This window comes from Megalobrama amblycephala, linkage group LG22 (assembly GCF_018812025.1).
Source record: "Megalobrama amblycephala isolate DHTTF-2021 linkage group LG22, ASM1881202v1, whole genome shotgun sequence".
Classification (NCBI taxonomy): Eukaryota; Metazoa; Chordata; class Actinopteri; order Cypriniformes; family Xenocyprididae; genus Megalobrama; species Megalobrama amblycephala.
Genome location: NC_063065.1, coordinates 2,633,875 through 2,648,598, shown reverse-complemented (window position 1 = coordinate 2,648,598; position 14,724 = coordinate 2,633,875). Strand labels below are relative to the sequence as shown.

Here is a 14,724-nt window from a genome sequence, read left to right as displayed (position 1 = left end):
TGTGACATATGGCACTAAAACTTCAAGCTCAACCTCAAGCTCTTTTCCCTTCCTCTTTTGTTGCTTCCTTTTTTCAGCATACAAAACCAATTGGGCATATAGACTTTTTGAAGTGTATTTATATATTTATTTATTAATGTTAATAATCTCGAGACAACATATGTATGAAATATATGAAACTATTACATTAAACATGAGTGTCAATAAATTAAATAAATTGATTTCTGTTCATCGTACTTTTTTGTGCATTTATTATTGTACATTTCTGATACAAACAGCAAATCCCGCAGGATTTTTACTTTAATGTTTAAGCTATGTTTTTTGAATATTCAAGACTTCTGAAACATTAAACATGTAAATCTTTAACAACTTAAGCTGTTTTTCTGTTTTAAAATGACAGGGGGAAAATATGACAACTTTATGTCAAGAAGTTAAAATTGCTGTAATCATCAAGAACAGCACATTAACAGAAGATGGAAATCCTGCTCGATACAGTCTGCAAAAAAAGACAGACAATATAAAACAATCTGCACCATATAGGAAAATCACCTTTGGAGAGAGAGACAAAAACAAACCCCATAAAATCATTCTGATGGTGGGAGAAACAGGAACAGGAAAAACAACCCTGATCAATGTGATGATCAACTACATGTTGGGTGTTCAGAGAGAAGACAAGGTTTGGTTTGAGATCACAGATGATCAGAGTAAGCAATCATTAGCTCACAGTCAGACCTCCATCATCACTGTTTATGGGTTTTATCTACAAGAGAGTAAAACTGATTTAACAATCATCGACACTCCAGGATATGGAGACACTCGTGGAGTTGATCTTGATAAACAGATCGCTGTGAGTTTTCTTAGTTTATGTAAATCTGAAGAAGGGATCCATGAAATACATGCAGTGTGTCTGGTGATTAAAGCAACACAGAATCGACTCTCTGACAGACAAATATACATATTTGATGCTGTTCAGTCTTTATTTGGGAAAGATACTGCTGAAAACATTGTCCTGCTCTTCACACACTCAACTGGAGCTCCACCTAAAAATGCCCTGACGGCTGTTAAAGAGGCTAAAATCAAGTGTGCAGAGAATGACAAGAAGAAGCCAGTGTTTTTCCTGTTTGACAACTGTCAGTCAGACACTGATGATGAAGAAGATGATGATGATGAAGATGAAGACCGTAAACTGAGGCTGAATCAATCATGGGATCGCAGTTTTAAAGGAATGGCAAAATTGTTCAAGTTTCTTGACACAATACAACCAAAATCCCTGAGGATGACTGTAGATGTGTTACAGAATCGGAAGCAGTTGGAGGCAAATATCTCTAATCTACAGTCACGTGTTCAAACAACAGAACTAAAGCAAAATGAGCTGAAACAAACTCAAGAAGCTCTGGAGAAGAACAAGAAAGATGTAGAAGAAAATAAAGACTTTGAGTATGAAGTTGATGTTCCCTACAAAGAATGGGTTGATATTGATCGCTCTAAAGCTAGCATGGCAATGACCTGCAGTGTCTGTAAGGAGAACTGTCATTATCCAGGATGCTGGTGGGTCAGTAATCTCACATGGTGCAGCATGATTACAAATGATAGCTGTACAGTGTGCACAAATAAATGCTCTTACACAAAACACGTCAAAGCAGCAAAAATATATGTAACAAAGACAATGAAAGAGAAGAGGACATATGAAGACTTAAAGAAGAAATATGAGGACAAAATTGGAGAAGGTGTGTCTTTGGTCAAGACAGTGTCTTTGGTGGAGGAAGAACTACATGAATTAGAGAAAGAGAAAATAAAGCTGGTGAATGAAGCTTTTCACTGTGTGGAAGCTCTGGAGAAGATCGCACTCAACATTGATTCTGTGTTCACACTTCAGCACATTGATGTTCTGATTGAGAAGATGAAGGAAATAAATGAGCCTGAAAAGGCCAAAACACTGGAAAACATCAAGAAGAGAGCAGGAGAAGAAAAACAAGGAGCAGTGGGATACATTACAAGATTTTTTAGAAAAATGCCAATCATGCCTTGGCTCAATGAGTAAAGGAAATAATCAACTCAAAAATGCGATAGAAATGTTTTGGGAACGCTTTAGATTACAGCCCGGAAAGTACTGCGTAATTACAACAAATTTACAGTGTAACTTTCGATAATTATAGTGTACTTACACAGTAAGTAGGTGTAAGTATAGGGGAACAATAAGTAATATGTAAAGGAATAAAGGGGTAACAACAAGGAAAAAATCAAATTATTTATACTGTAAGTATTTTAGAACTAAGGGGTACTTACAGTGTTATTATAGACAACAATCTTACACTGTAAAATATGTACTGTTGAATTTACAGGAATTTACTGGCAAAAAAGTTGCCAATAAAATCCTGTAAAATAGTTGTTCATGGCTGTAAAATGGATTACAGTATAATTCTCTTATTCAATTTACAGTGTATTGTTGTTTGTGGAATACAGTATTTTTTTGTTTTTTTTACAGGATTATAAAATTGAACTTGTAGTAAAATGATACTTTAACTCAAGTCAATTATGGTCAGTGGTCCACACAACCAACTTAGTTTTTATTAACATTAAAGGTTTTATTTTAAAATAAAATAAATAAAAAGCAAAATAAATTAAATTGTTATCATATACGTTGAATTTTACAATTAATTCTTGTTTAATTGTATGATTTACATAACTTTTGTGATGTTCTGTGTTGGCAACCCAGATGTGATACTGGATTCATCCTAAATTGTCTTATCCAATAACATTGTAAATTGATCATGACTCTATTGGTAGTAATGATTCTACAATCAACATAGGCTTACAAGGCTTTTGGGAAAGGCAATCCCAATCACTACCATAAAGATTACTTTATTATTAAAGTAATTTGAAATTTTGTTAGCAGGTCCTCAACCCAACACTTCACCACAATGGTAACCCCAAAACTATTAATTAACAGAAACTTTTAAATACCAACATAATAGAACAGTAAACATAAAAAGGTCTTTTCTCATCTTCCTAAAAAACTGCTTAAAATAACACTTTATTTCAACATTTACACTCCTAGTTCAGCCCCTTTGCAAAGCATGATGGGAAGTGAAAATCCTGTTTGATTGAGTCCTGGTTGGGTTTGCTTGATTGAAACATGTTATTTTAATATGAAAAAAAAAATCAAATTAATTAAAAAAGTAATTGTTTCAACTTAATTTAACATGAAGCAATTGAATGTGAACCAGAAACCTAATACAATGGTGTTGAATCAAAATAAGTTGTTTAAATAAAGTGAACAGAATTGAACTTGTAGTATACATTACATTAATATAATTGTAACAAATCGCTGTAGTTTTTACAGCAAAATTCTACAGAAACTTGCTGTTTTACCATTTTACAAGTTATTACTGTATTTTGCAATGCATTATGGGTCAAAAAGAGTATTGTTAACAGCATTTTTCCAGGTCAACTGTAAATTAATTTACAGTTAAGAGGTGTTTTCGCTGTAGCTCATACGTTTTTACATACGTTTTTGCTCTCAAGATAGTATTTTTAGAGCATTTGCAGTTTGGAAGACATTACATATTGACGCTCGTGAGACAAAACTACTTATAGGCTAACGTGTGCAGTTAGGTTTGTTGATGAACAACATTAGAATATATGGTATTAATATCGTTGGATGCTGCGATTTTCTCATTTATTTCACCAGTTTGGATTTCTTATTGAGAGCATGTAAACCCAATTTTTAACAAAGGCCTGCAACTGAATTGAACGCAAAACTGTTTGAGCGAATGATGTAACGTTAGGGGTGCTTCGACTTTGCTCGCCACTGCCAGGGAGTATTGTTTAGAGCAGTGGTTCCCAAAGTGGGGGTCGCGAGACAGCGAGGGAGGGGTCGCGAGATGATTTCCAGAAATAAAAATAAAAAAATAAAAATAATATAATAATAATAATAAAAATTAAAGATTAAGAAATAGCACATTTTATCAATAATTGTAACAAAATACTAAAAATAGTTCATAAAATAAAATAAATAAATAAATAAAATCAAAAACCATGCAAAAAAAAGCCATCAACCTTTCCATTTTCCTTCCCCTCAATCATAACTCCTGAGGTGATTATGACAAATTAACGACGTACCCAGCCAACATAGCATGGTGGGGCCGAGATGGGTGTCACCTGGGCAGCCTAACTGGGGCCCAGACATTTTTGTCCACGGTTTCCATGGAGGCCCCACATGGGTTAGCCCAGATGAACTGAACACTGCTCAGTGTGCACACTACAGGCTGTTAAATGTAACACAGAAACATGCTGGAGTTAATGAGATAATTAAGTGATAATGAGCAGAATCGCTGAAGGACAGAGAAACAACTATGACTTACTTCAACCACAACCTTCGATGAAATCCATTGAAGATAAAAGACATTAAATCATTCAAGATCTGATTAAACAACTCCACAAACAGCATTACCAGCTTCACTTATTACTAACCAGACTGACTTTATTTCTGACATTCATCTACAAAAGTTGTTATTGAGAATTACCAGAGGTTTAGATGTTGATGGTTTGTTGAAAATATGTTTGGTTTGATGTCACCGTGATCGAGGTCAGCGCTTACTTCAGTTAGGCAGTTTGCCTCTTGATTATTTTAGTGTTTTTCTGGCTGTTCTTGCTGTTTGTTATGGCAAGAAAAACAAGAGACAATGTGGTCATTTAGTGGCTTTATTCACTGATCTAATGACTGAGCTTTTTATGAGCAAAATGTGATTAACTTTGTACTGGATCTTTTCTTGAATTGCAACAATAAAAATGTTTTATTCAGAACGTTTGAAAAATATATTGTTCACTAAACACTTCAAACCTCCTGCAAGATGGACTTACACACAGACATCAAGAATCAGCGTATGAATCTCAACAATGCTTGCTTCATGCTGCAATGCATTCTGGGAGCCATGGATGAGTTTTGTATGAGGCACCCAGAATGCATTGCAGCATAAAGCATGTCACCATTGTTGAGAATCATACGCTGATTCTTGATGTCTGTGTGTGAATAAATTTTGCAGGTGTTTTAAAGGATTTAATGTACATTGTATTTTTCAGATTTATTCTTCTGCTCTGATTTTTGTAACTTTTTTTTTTGTTATTCTGGAAAAGATCCAGCACAAAGTTAATAACATTTTTTGCATATAAAGCTCAGTCATTAGATCAGTGAACATAGCCATAACATGATGACAATTATATTCTTATCATCAAACAACTGATAACAGCTAGAAATATTAGCTCTTGTTTTTCTTGCCATAACAAACAGCAAAAGCAGCCAAAGAAACATTATTACTAAAACAGTCAAGAGTCAAACTGCCTAACTGAAGTAAGCGCTGACCTCAATCACGGTGACATCAAACCAAACTTATTTTCAACAAATCATCAACATCTAAACCTCTGGTAATTCTCAATAACAACTTTTGTAGATGAATGTCAGAAATAAAGTCAATCTGGTTAGTAATAAGTGAAGCTGGTAATGCTGTTTGTGGAGATGTTTAATCAGATCTTGAATGATTTAATGTCTTTTATCTTCAGTTGATTTCATCAAAGGCTGTGGCTGAAGTCGTAGTTCTTGTTGTTTCTCTGTCCTTCTGTGATTCTGCTCGTTATCACCTAATTATCTTATTAACTCCAGCATGTTTCTGTGTTACATTTAACAGCCTGTAGTGTGCACACTGAGCAGTGTTCAGTTCATCTGGGCTAACCCATGTGGGGCCAGGTGACACCCATCTGGTGACACCCATCTGGGCCCCACCATGCTATGTTGGCTGGGTAGTAGCAACAGCAGCAGGTCAGTTTACAGCACCATGTTAAACATTCAGACACGTGCACGTAGGTAATTCTTTAGGCTTTAAGCTTTGGATATTATTTTTGTCGAAATGAAAAGTTGGTTAATATATCGACCAAAAAAGACAACGCAGGGAGGCCAGCAGAGGAAAGTGGAGAAGCACCACCGCTACATATGCACTACATATGCAGCACACGCTATTGTGCTTTCACTTATGCCGCGTTTGCAGCGCGCAACTTATCCATGGCTGTATATCACAAACAAACACAACATTTACTTATTTCTATTTCAAATCCAAAAGTTGTTACTGAATATGGCTGGTCAGCATTGCGATTCTCTTTGTATATAGTCTACTAAACCAGGGATTCCCAAACTTTTCAGCCCACGACCCCCAAAATAAAGATGCCAGTGACTCGTGACCCCCACTATCCTCAGAGGTGGTTAAAGTATACAAACGTTGTGCGCAATGGCGCACACGCAAAAACGGCTGTTTCACACATACTCTGTTTGCAGTGCGCACACAGCAAAATCCCCAGTGTTAAATTAACACCCAAAGTGTATGGTTAATGGGAGCAGATGTTCTAATTGAGAAGATGAAGGAAATAAATGAGCCTGAAAAGGCTGAAACACTGGAAAACATCAAGAAGAGAGCAGGAGAAGAAAAACTAGGAGCTCTGGGATACATTACAAGATTATTTAGAATAATAAACACCAATCATTGGCTCAAAATCTGAAACAATGACAATCTGAAAATAGGATCCTGATAATGGTTGTGCCAAAGCACGTCCTTCATGTGATGTAAAGCTATATTGTCGTTGACCGTAACTCCAATGTTAAATGAATCTAACATTTTTCTATCTTCACACTTGCTTGTATTTTCCATTTGTAAGTTGCTTTGATCAACTGGATCTGCTAAATTAAATAATGTAGAATACTTTTTCTAGAATACAGCATATACTGATACTATAAAAGTCACAAATAGCCACAGAATATTTGTAAAATCGTAGGCATGTAATCATTGTCACTAAGAGGTTGTTTATGGCAATTTTCCACTGCATGGTACGGTTCGGTATGGCTCAATATGGCTCACTTTTTGGCACTTTTCCACTGCAAGGGACAATCAGAATCTAAATGTGACATGTAAACACTGCAGATCAATGATTGGTCAGAGAGAATCATCATTACCAGCATCAATGGATTTGAAACACGAGACACTGAACCCACTATATTTAAATAGTCAGAAACAGCCACCGCAGTATCATTTGTTTGTGAAACGACTTGCTTTAAACGACCGTCACACTCAACTTGAAAAAAGAAATGGCTGTATTATGGTCAGTGCATGAGGTGCAGACTCTTTGGCAGATGAGGAGCGGATTCACAGCAGTAGAGGCGGTGCAACTATACGATCAGTCTTACACCGTGTCTACACACTGCTTGCGTCCAGTGTAGAAACGGTGTTAATCCCACCCACTTTGAAGCGGTACTAACTGTAGTGGAAAAGCAAACTAAAAATGAAGTGACATGTGGCCAAGTATGGTAACCCATATTCAGAATTTGTGCTCTGCATTTAACCCATCCAAGTGCGCACACACACCGAGAACACAGTGGGTGGCCAATGCTGCAGCACCCAGGGAGCAGTTGGGGGTACGGTGCCTTGCTCAAGGGTCTCACTTCAGTCGTGGTACTGAGGGTGGAGAGAGTGCTGGACATTCACTCCCCTCACCGACAATCACTGCCAGATCTGAGACTCGAACCCATGACCTTTGGGTTACAAGACCGACTCTCTATCCATTAGGCCACGACTGCCCCAAAAATTTAAAGCGAGCCGTGCCATGCCAATTCAAGCCGAGTAGTACTAGGGAGTGGAAAAGCACTATCAGAGAGTTTTTATGTGTATTATCAAGCACTGCCATCTAGAGGCCATATGAGAAAATGTTGCATATCATCTAACGTGAAAAACTTGATATAGGCCACATTTCTAAGCTCTGCTTTATTATAAATCTGGACTCTGCTGTTCATTTTCTGTGATATTTTTGGGCTTTGATATTTATTACTTCATGCTTCATGTGTTTATTGAGAATATACCAAGAGATTATGCAGGGGTTATCCTTTTACTTGTATACCGGTACATCAATAAATTCATTTAACCAGCAGTTTTTTTGTTGTTGTTTTTGTTGTGTTTACGTATACATGTGTTCATTTAACTGTGAAATGCAGCAACCCTGTTGGAATCAACATTACAGTTTTTCCAAGAAGGACCTGGCTGCACCGTGCAGATCAGAGATGCAGGTCACCCCTGCCCCATACCTCTGATTGGTTTCATCACCTTTCATAGGCATACATGATAGAAAGTGTGTTCGTAGTCAGTGTAGGAAGGAGTAGGCCTATGTCATTTAAAAAAACCTGAAAAACCTCTTCAGTTTCACAAAGCCTTCATCAGGGTCGGAGCTTATAAACATTCGGGGGCTTATGCTGCCTTCACGTGCTATCAGAAATTTCATAATTCCCACTTCTGAAGTCGTGCTTGTTGCATTCAAGTGCTTGTTGTCAGAATAAGCAGGAATCATGGAGGACACCTGGTTTATTCTTGACTATTTATTGGGAAAATCTTATTAAAACCAAAATTATATTTAGTGTATCATGCACTGACAGAGGTGGAGATTCCAGGGGTCAGAAAGTAAAAGTCCTGCCATATTTTTATTCCACCCACTGAAGCATTAATGAGATAAATAAGTGATTAATTGAGTGATGATTGAGCATTATTGAAGACACCTGATGATAACAAGCAGAATCACCAAAGGAGAAAATCACAATTTTTAAGTTACCATCATCGAGGTCAGGGTTTGTTTTAGTTGAGCTCTTGACCCTTGCCTTTTTAGTATTAGATTTTGTTTGGGCAGTTTTAACTGCATTAAAACCAACCAGACAAGCAAAGTTAAAAGATGATCAGGTGTTGGTTATGTTTTCTCAAAATCATTATTTGATCTGAATCACTTAACTCATTTAGAGCCCAATCTCTGAGTTAGATTTACATTATTACATTAAAAACATTAAAAAATAAATGTATTGTAAAAGCTGATCTTGTGCTGTAGAATCACAGTTCTGCTGTAATCAATAATGTAAATCTAACTCAGAGATTGGGCTCTAAATGAGTTCAGTGATTCAGATCAAATAATGTTTATGTAAAAACATAACAAACAACACCTGATCATCTTTTAACTTTGCTTGTCTGTTTGGTTTTAACGCAGTTAAAACTGCCCAAACAAAATCTAATATTAAAAAGTCAAGGATCAAGAGCTCAACTAAAACAAACCCTGACCTCGATGATGGTAACTTAAAAATTGTGATTTTCTCCTTTGGTGATTCTGCTTGTTATCATCAGGTGTCTTCAATAATGCTCAATCATCACTCAATTAATCACTTATTTATCTCATTAATGCTTCAGTGGGTGGAATAAAAATATGGCAGGACTTTTACTTTCTGACCCCTGGAATCTCCACCTCTGTCCAGAAAACAGGCATTGCCTTCAGTATAAATACACTTTCCAGTCATTTTGTTGGTGTGTTCTTAGCATCAGCTGAAGAGTGAAGAGTGTCTAACACAGATCACATTGTAAGCGTGAATTTTATTGATTTTTTTTAACTCATTATGAACTGAATTAGTTTTTAGATTGAATTATCTCTGATGACTGACAACAAGACATTTTGCAAATGTCACTAAATGATTAATTAAATATCACAACAAAGTATATTTAGTTTATAAGTACATTGTATGCTAATAAGTCATAGAAGACAAAAGAGCTCAAATAATGCCTCATATACTGAAAATACAATGCTGAAAATATTTCTGCTCTTTCAGAAATATGTCCTTCAGGTGATGCAAATCATTGATTGTAACCACAGTGTTTTATGAATCAATTTTATTTCATTACTCTTGTTTGTAATTTTCTCATTTCAACAGCATCTCTTAAAATAACTGACATAAAATAGTATATTGATTACAGTAATTATTAATACAACACAAATCAATAGCAGCATAATGTAAACAGTTTCTACTGTAAGATACTATTGAAAATACAGCAATAATATTGTGAAATCGTCAAAAAGGAAGAATTTTTGTTATAAGGGTGTGCATATGATTGTCATTAAGAGGCTGTTTAGAGACTTTTGTATTACACTGCCACCTAGAGGCCATAAGAGAAGATGACGAGTAACATCCTTCAGGTGAAAAAAGAGACATTTGACACTGCATGAAAAGTGGGATTTTCGTCAGTAAGCGGTACTGTAGATTGTTGTGGAAGTTCAGGTTTACGACTGCACACGGCAATTTGCAGGCAACACCGAAAACTGCCGTGAATTGTCAGAAATTGATGTGGGCCTTGCTTGGCAGTTGTCCCCCCATGGCCCCCTTCCTCTAATTCCAGGGGAGGCTTAAACATGTAAATGAAAATGCTGTGAGCTATACAAATGCAAATGCAAATTCTCTCAAAATCGACTAATTTTGAGAGAAATGTCTGCAGGTATCCATCTGCTACTTCCAGTCTATTGATGGATATGACTCTGGAGCAGAATATGATACAAGCCTGCACAAAGTCAAGTTTTTATAATTCCTAAGACAAAGGAAATGTTGAGTTTAAATCAGTCATGAATCCAGAATGAAACATGGTTGTTTTAGGATACAGAGTGTATTTGAAACCTAAGAGATCTCAGAAAACAAAATCAACAAAATCAGTAAAATCACCTAGAACAAACACAAGCCAAATGTGCTGAAGTGTGAACACAGAATCAGCATTGAGTGCAATTTTCTCCAGAGTTTCCACACAGTCAAAAGCTTCAAACACCAGCTTTATTTTCTCTCTCTCTAATTCTTGCAGATCTTCTTCCAGCTGCTTGACCAAAGACTCATCGTTCCTAATCTTACCATCATATTTCTTCTTTAACTCTTCATATGTCCTCTTCTCTTTCTTTGTCTTTATTACATATATTTTTGGTGCTTTGACATGTTCTGTGTAAAGGCATTTATTTGTGCAGACTGTGCAGCGATAATTTGTAATCACGCTGCACCATGAGAGATTACTGACCCACCAGCATCCTGGATAATGACAGTTCTCCTTACAGACGCTCCCAGATAGCAACACTGTGTCGGCCCAGATCCGGCCCACATCTGGCACATGCGGGATGATGATCTGGCCCACATGTGGCAGGAATGATGGCACTTGGGCGGACCGCTCCTGTTTGCCAGATCTGGACCACAAGCAGGCCATAGAAATGCCAAATGTCAGCCAAGAGCAAAGAACTGGACCTTATCTGATCCACAAAATATTGATAAATTATTTATAGAGTCATCTCAGCATTAACAATCCTGTTATCAAGCAGAATCACTGAAGGAAAGAGGGAAACAGAAAAAAAGAGATGAGCAGAAACACAAGAACTACAACTGACTTCAGCCACAGCCTTCGATGAAATCAACTAAAGATAAAAGACATTAAATCACTGAAGATCTGATTAAACATCTCCACAAACAGCATTATCAGCTTCACTTATTACTAACCTGACTGACTTTATTTCTGCCAGACGTCTACAGAAGATCTTATTGAGAATTAACAGAAGTTTAACTCTCATGTTTGTTTCATTTAAGGTTACCATGATGGTGATTGGTGTTTCCATTAGTTGGCCTCTTAACTTTTAACATATATATTTGTCTTCTCTGGCTGCTGTAGTAGTGGTTTTGTCGAACACATTAGTGGTAGTAAAATAAACTGAAGTATGATCATGTGATCATTGTTAACTATTGATGATTTTGTAATCATCATGAAATAGACTGCTTCACTGAAGTCATAATAATTGAATATAAATGTTACTGCAAAAAGAAATTCAGATGTATTGCAGAAATCAGACAGAAGATGAAAATAAATAAAAACACTAAAAGCAAAACTACCTTGACAAACACAGATATCAGTAATCAGCATATGTGTCTCAACGATGGTGAGAATAAACAAAATATTTAGACAATCAGATCAGCTGCATAATGCTCTGATGCATTCTGGGAGTTTTATACTATAGTACCCAGCATGCATTGCGGTACATGATGCTTTTGATTGTCACCATAGTTGAGAATCATGTGCTGATTCTTGATGTCTTAGTGTGTCATCTCAAAGTGCCTTTTTAAAAAAAAAATAATAAAAATTTCTGCAATACAGCTCAAGCCACAGAAACACATTGTTTGTAATGTTAGTGTATTAATAGCGCAAAACCGTTTTTTTCATCTAAACAACATCTTTGATTCACGATGATAGTAAAATCATCAACAGCTAACAGCCACACCTGATCTCATTTCAATTTTTATTGCTTCTGCTGCTGTTGCTAATGTGTTTGATAAACAAACCATCACAGCAGTCAGAAAATACGGTTATATATGTATAAGTTAAGAGGCCAACTAATGGAAACATCAATCACCATCATGGTAACCTTAAATGAAACAAACATGAGAGTTAAACTTCTGGTAATTCTCAATAAGATCTTCTGTAGACATCTGGCAGAAATAAAGTCAGTCTGGTTAGTAATAAGTGAAGCTGGTAATGCTGTTTGTGGAGTTGTTCAATCAGATCTTCAGAGATTTAATGTCTTTTATCTTTAGTTGATTTCATCGAAGGCTGTGACTGAAGTCAGTTGTAGTTCTTGTGTTTCTGCTCATCTCTTTTCTCTTTTTTTCTTCTTTCCTTCAGTGATTCTGCTTGATAACAGGATTGTTAATGCTGAGATGACTCTATAAATAATTTATCAATATTTTGTGGATCAGATAAGGTCCAGTTCTTTGCTCTTGGCTGACATTTGGCATTTCTATGTGGTCCAGATCTGGCAAACAGGAGCGGTCCGCCCAAGTGCCATCATTCCTGCCACATGTGGGCCAGATCATCATCCCGCATGTGCCAGATGTGGGCCGGATCTGGGCCGACACAGTGTTGCTATCTGGGCTGCAGCTCATCGCCATGTAGGCTTTAGAGCAATCAATATCAACCCATTCTTTGTAGGGAGCATCAACTTCATACTCGAAGTCTTTATTTTCTTCTACATCTTTCTTGTTCTTCTCCAGAGCTTCCTGAGTTTGTTTCAGCTCATTTTGCTTTAGTTCTGTCATGTGAACACGTGATTGTAGATTAATGATATTTGCCTCCAACTGCTTCCGTTTCTGCAACACTTCTCGAGTCATCTTCAGGGATTTTGGTTGGATTATGTCAAGAAACTTAAACAATCGTTTCATTCCTGTAAAACTGAGATTCCATGATTGATTCAGCCTCTGTTCACGGTTTTCCTCAGCTTCATCATCATCTTCATCAGCAGCGTCTGACTGGCAGTTCTCAAACAGGAAATACACTGGCTTCTTCTTGTCACTCACTGCACACTTGATTTTAGCCTCTTTAACAGCCGTCAGGGCATTTTTAGGAGGAGCTCCAGTTGAGTGTGTGAAGAGCAGGACAATGTTTTCAGCAATATCTCTTCCAAATAAAGACTGAACAGAATCAAATATGTATATTTGTCTGTCAGAGAGTCGATTTTGGGTTGCTTTAATCACCAGACACACTGTGACATGACAGTAAGTGGATTGATTGTGTTCTGAAAGATTATTTTAGGATATTTAAAATGTATTTTAATATTTAAAATATATTTTAATATTTAAAATTAAAAACTTGTTCTGGTTACTCTTCTAAAGTGTATGTTAATATTAGTTATTGTTTATTGAACTATTGTTCTGAATATCAGAACAACTTTGCTTAGAAATAATAGTTTAGGCCCAATTAAATTTCCTTGAAGATCATGTGATTTACAAGAAAGTTACGAATGATTTTTATTTGAAGGGATCACAAAAAAATCTACATAAAACAAGTTCTACAGTTTCATGCATGCAAGGTGAATAGTTTGAGTTCTGTTCATTGTTATTCCAGCCTTTCACAAGTATGTGGCGGAAAGGCTTGTAATACTGAAATACTGCTGGAGAACAAAATATAAAGACTGGGAAGGGATGCAGGTTTGGAACAACTTGAGGGTGAGCAAATGATGACAGAATCTTCATTTTTGGCTGAACTATCCCTTTAAATGTTTATAGTTCATAAAATTCATTGTTATAGAATAAGAACATGTAATCAAATATATAAGCAATGACATTAATTTCAAAACCTCCAGTTTTCACAAGTTTTAAAGTAAATAACTGTTCATCTTATAATAACGTTCATCTTAAGATCAGTGTTACAAAATAGCATACAAACGTTTTTTTTTCTGAGTAACCTGTGCTTTGCAACTATCAAACCTAGCAAACAGTCTTTAGTAATGCTCACTTTCAGTAAGAAGTCAACCTATTTGTAATTTTATCACACAGACTCTAGGTGGCAGTGTTTCCAAATGCAATTCAACAATGCCTTGCAGTTTGTGAGAATTGATTAGAAAAAGTGTTCATCCTGTCTTTGCTCCTGCATTGACCTTTTTCTGTTTAGATTTAATCTCCAGTGTTGATTAATACAAAAAGTATCTTTGGAGAAACATTTAACTGATGCATACCATATCATGTGGTGATTGTAGGAACCTAAATACCTGGAAACTATTACAGACACTTATTTGTGGCCTAAACACCATTATTAGGGTATGTGTATGTGTGTGTTTGTGTTTCAAGGGAAATTTTTTAGAGCCTCCCAAACAGAGCTTCAGTTGTGATTTTTAGGTGAGTTTTAGGAACAGAAGCCCTATAAGGCAGATTATCCTCCATCACTATAGGCCTCATAAACATTCACTCTAAAAGACAAACTAGACAAATAAATGTTTTGTCTAAATGTGACGAAAATTCAGAACCTTTACAGAACATTCGGGACGTTCCTAAAACGTCCTCTGTTGGTAATGAAAGTGCTGCAGTTTAAGGTTCCT

General features: G+C 36.3%; 1 protein-coding gene across 1 annotated transcript; it reads left to right on the top strand.

The window, feature by feature from the left end:
* Positions 1–408: 408 nt before the first annotated feature.
* Positions 409–2,041, top strand: LOC125258550. The gene has a single exon (XM_048175536.1). It carries the CDS (start codon positions 410–412, stop codon positions 2,039–2,041), a length of 1,632 nt encoding a protein of 543 aa, XP_048031493.1. The 5' UTR covers position 409.
* Positions 2,042–14,724: the final 12,683 nt, after the last annotated feature.

Excerpts from the sequence above, each read along its gene's own strand:
- LOC125258550 (XM_048175536.1), top strand. The coding sequence starts at position 410 with ATGACAACTTTATGTCAAGAAGTTAAAATTGCTGTAATCATCAAGAAC.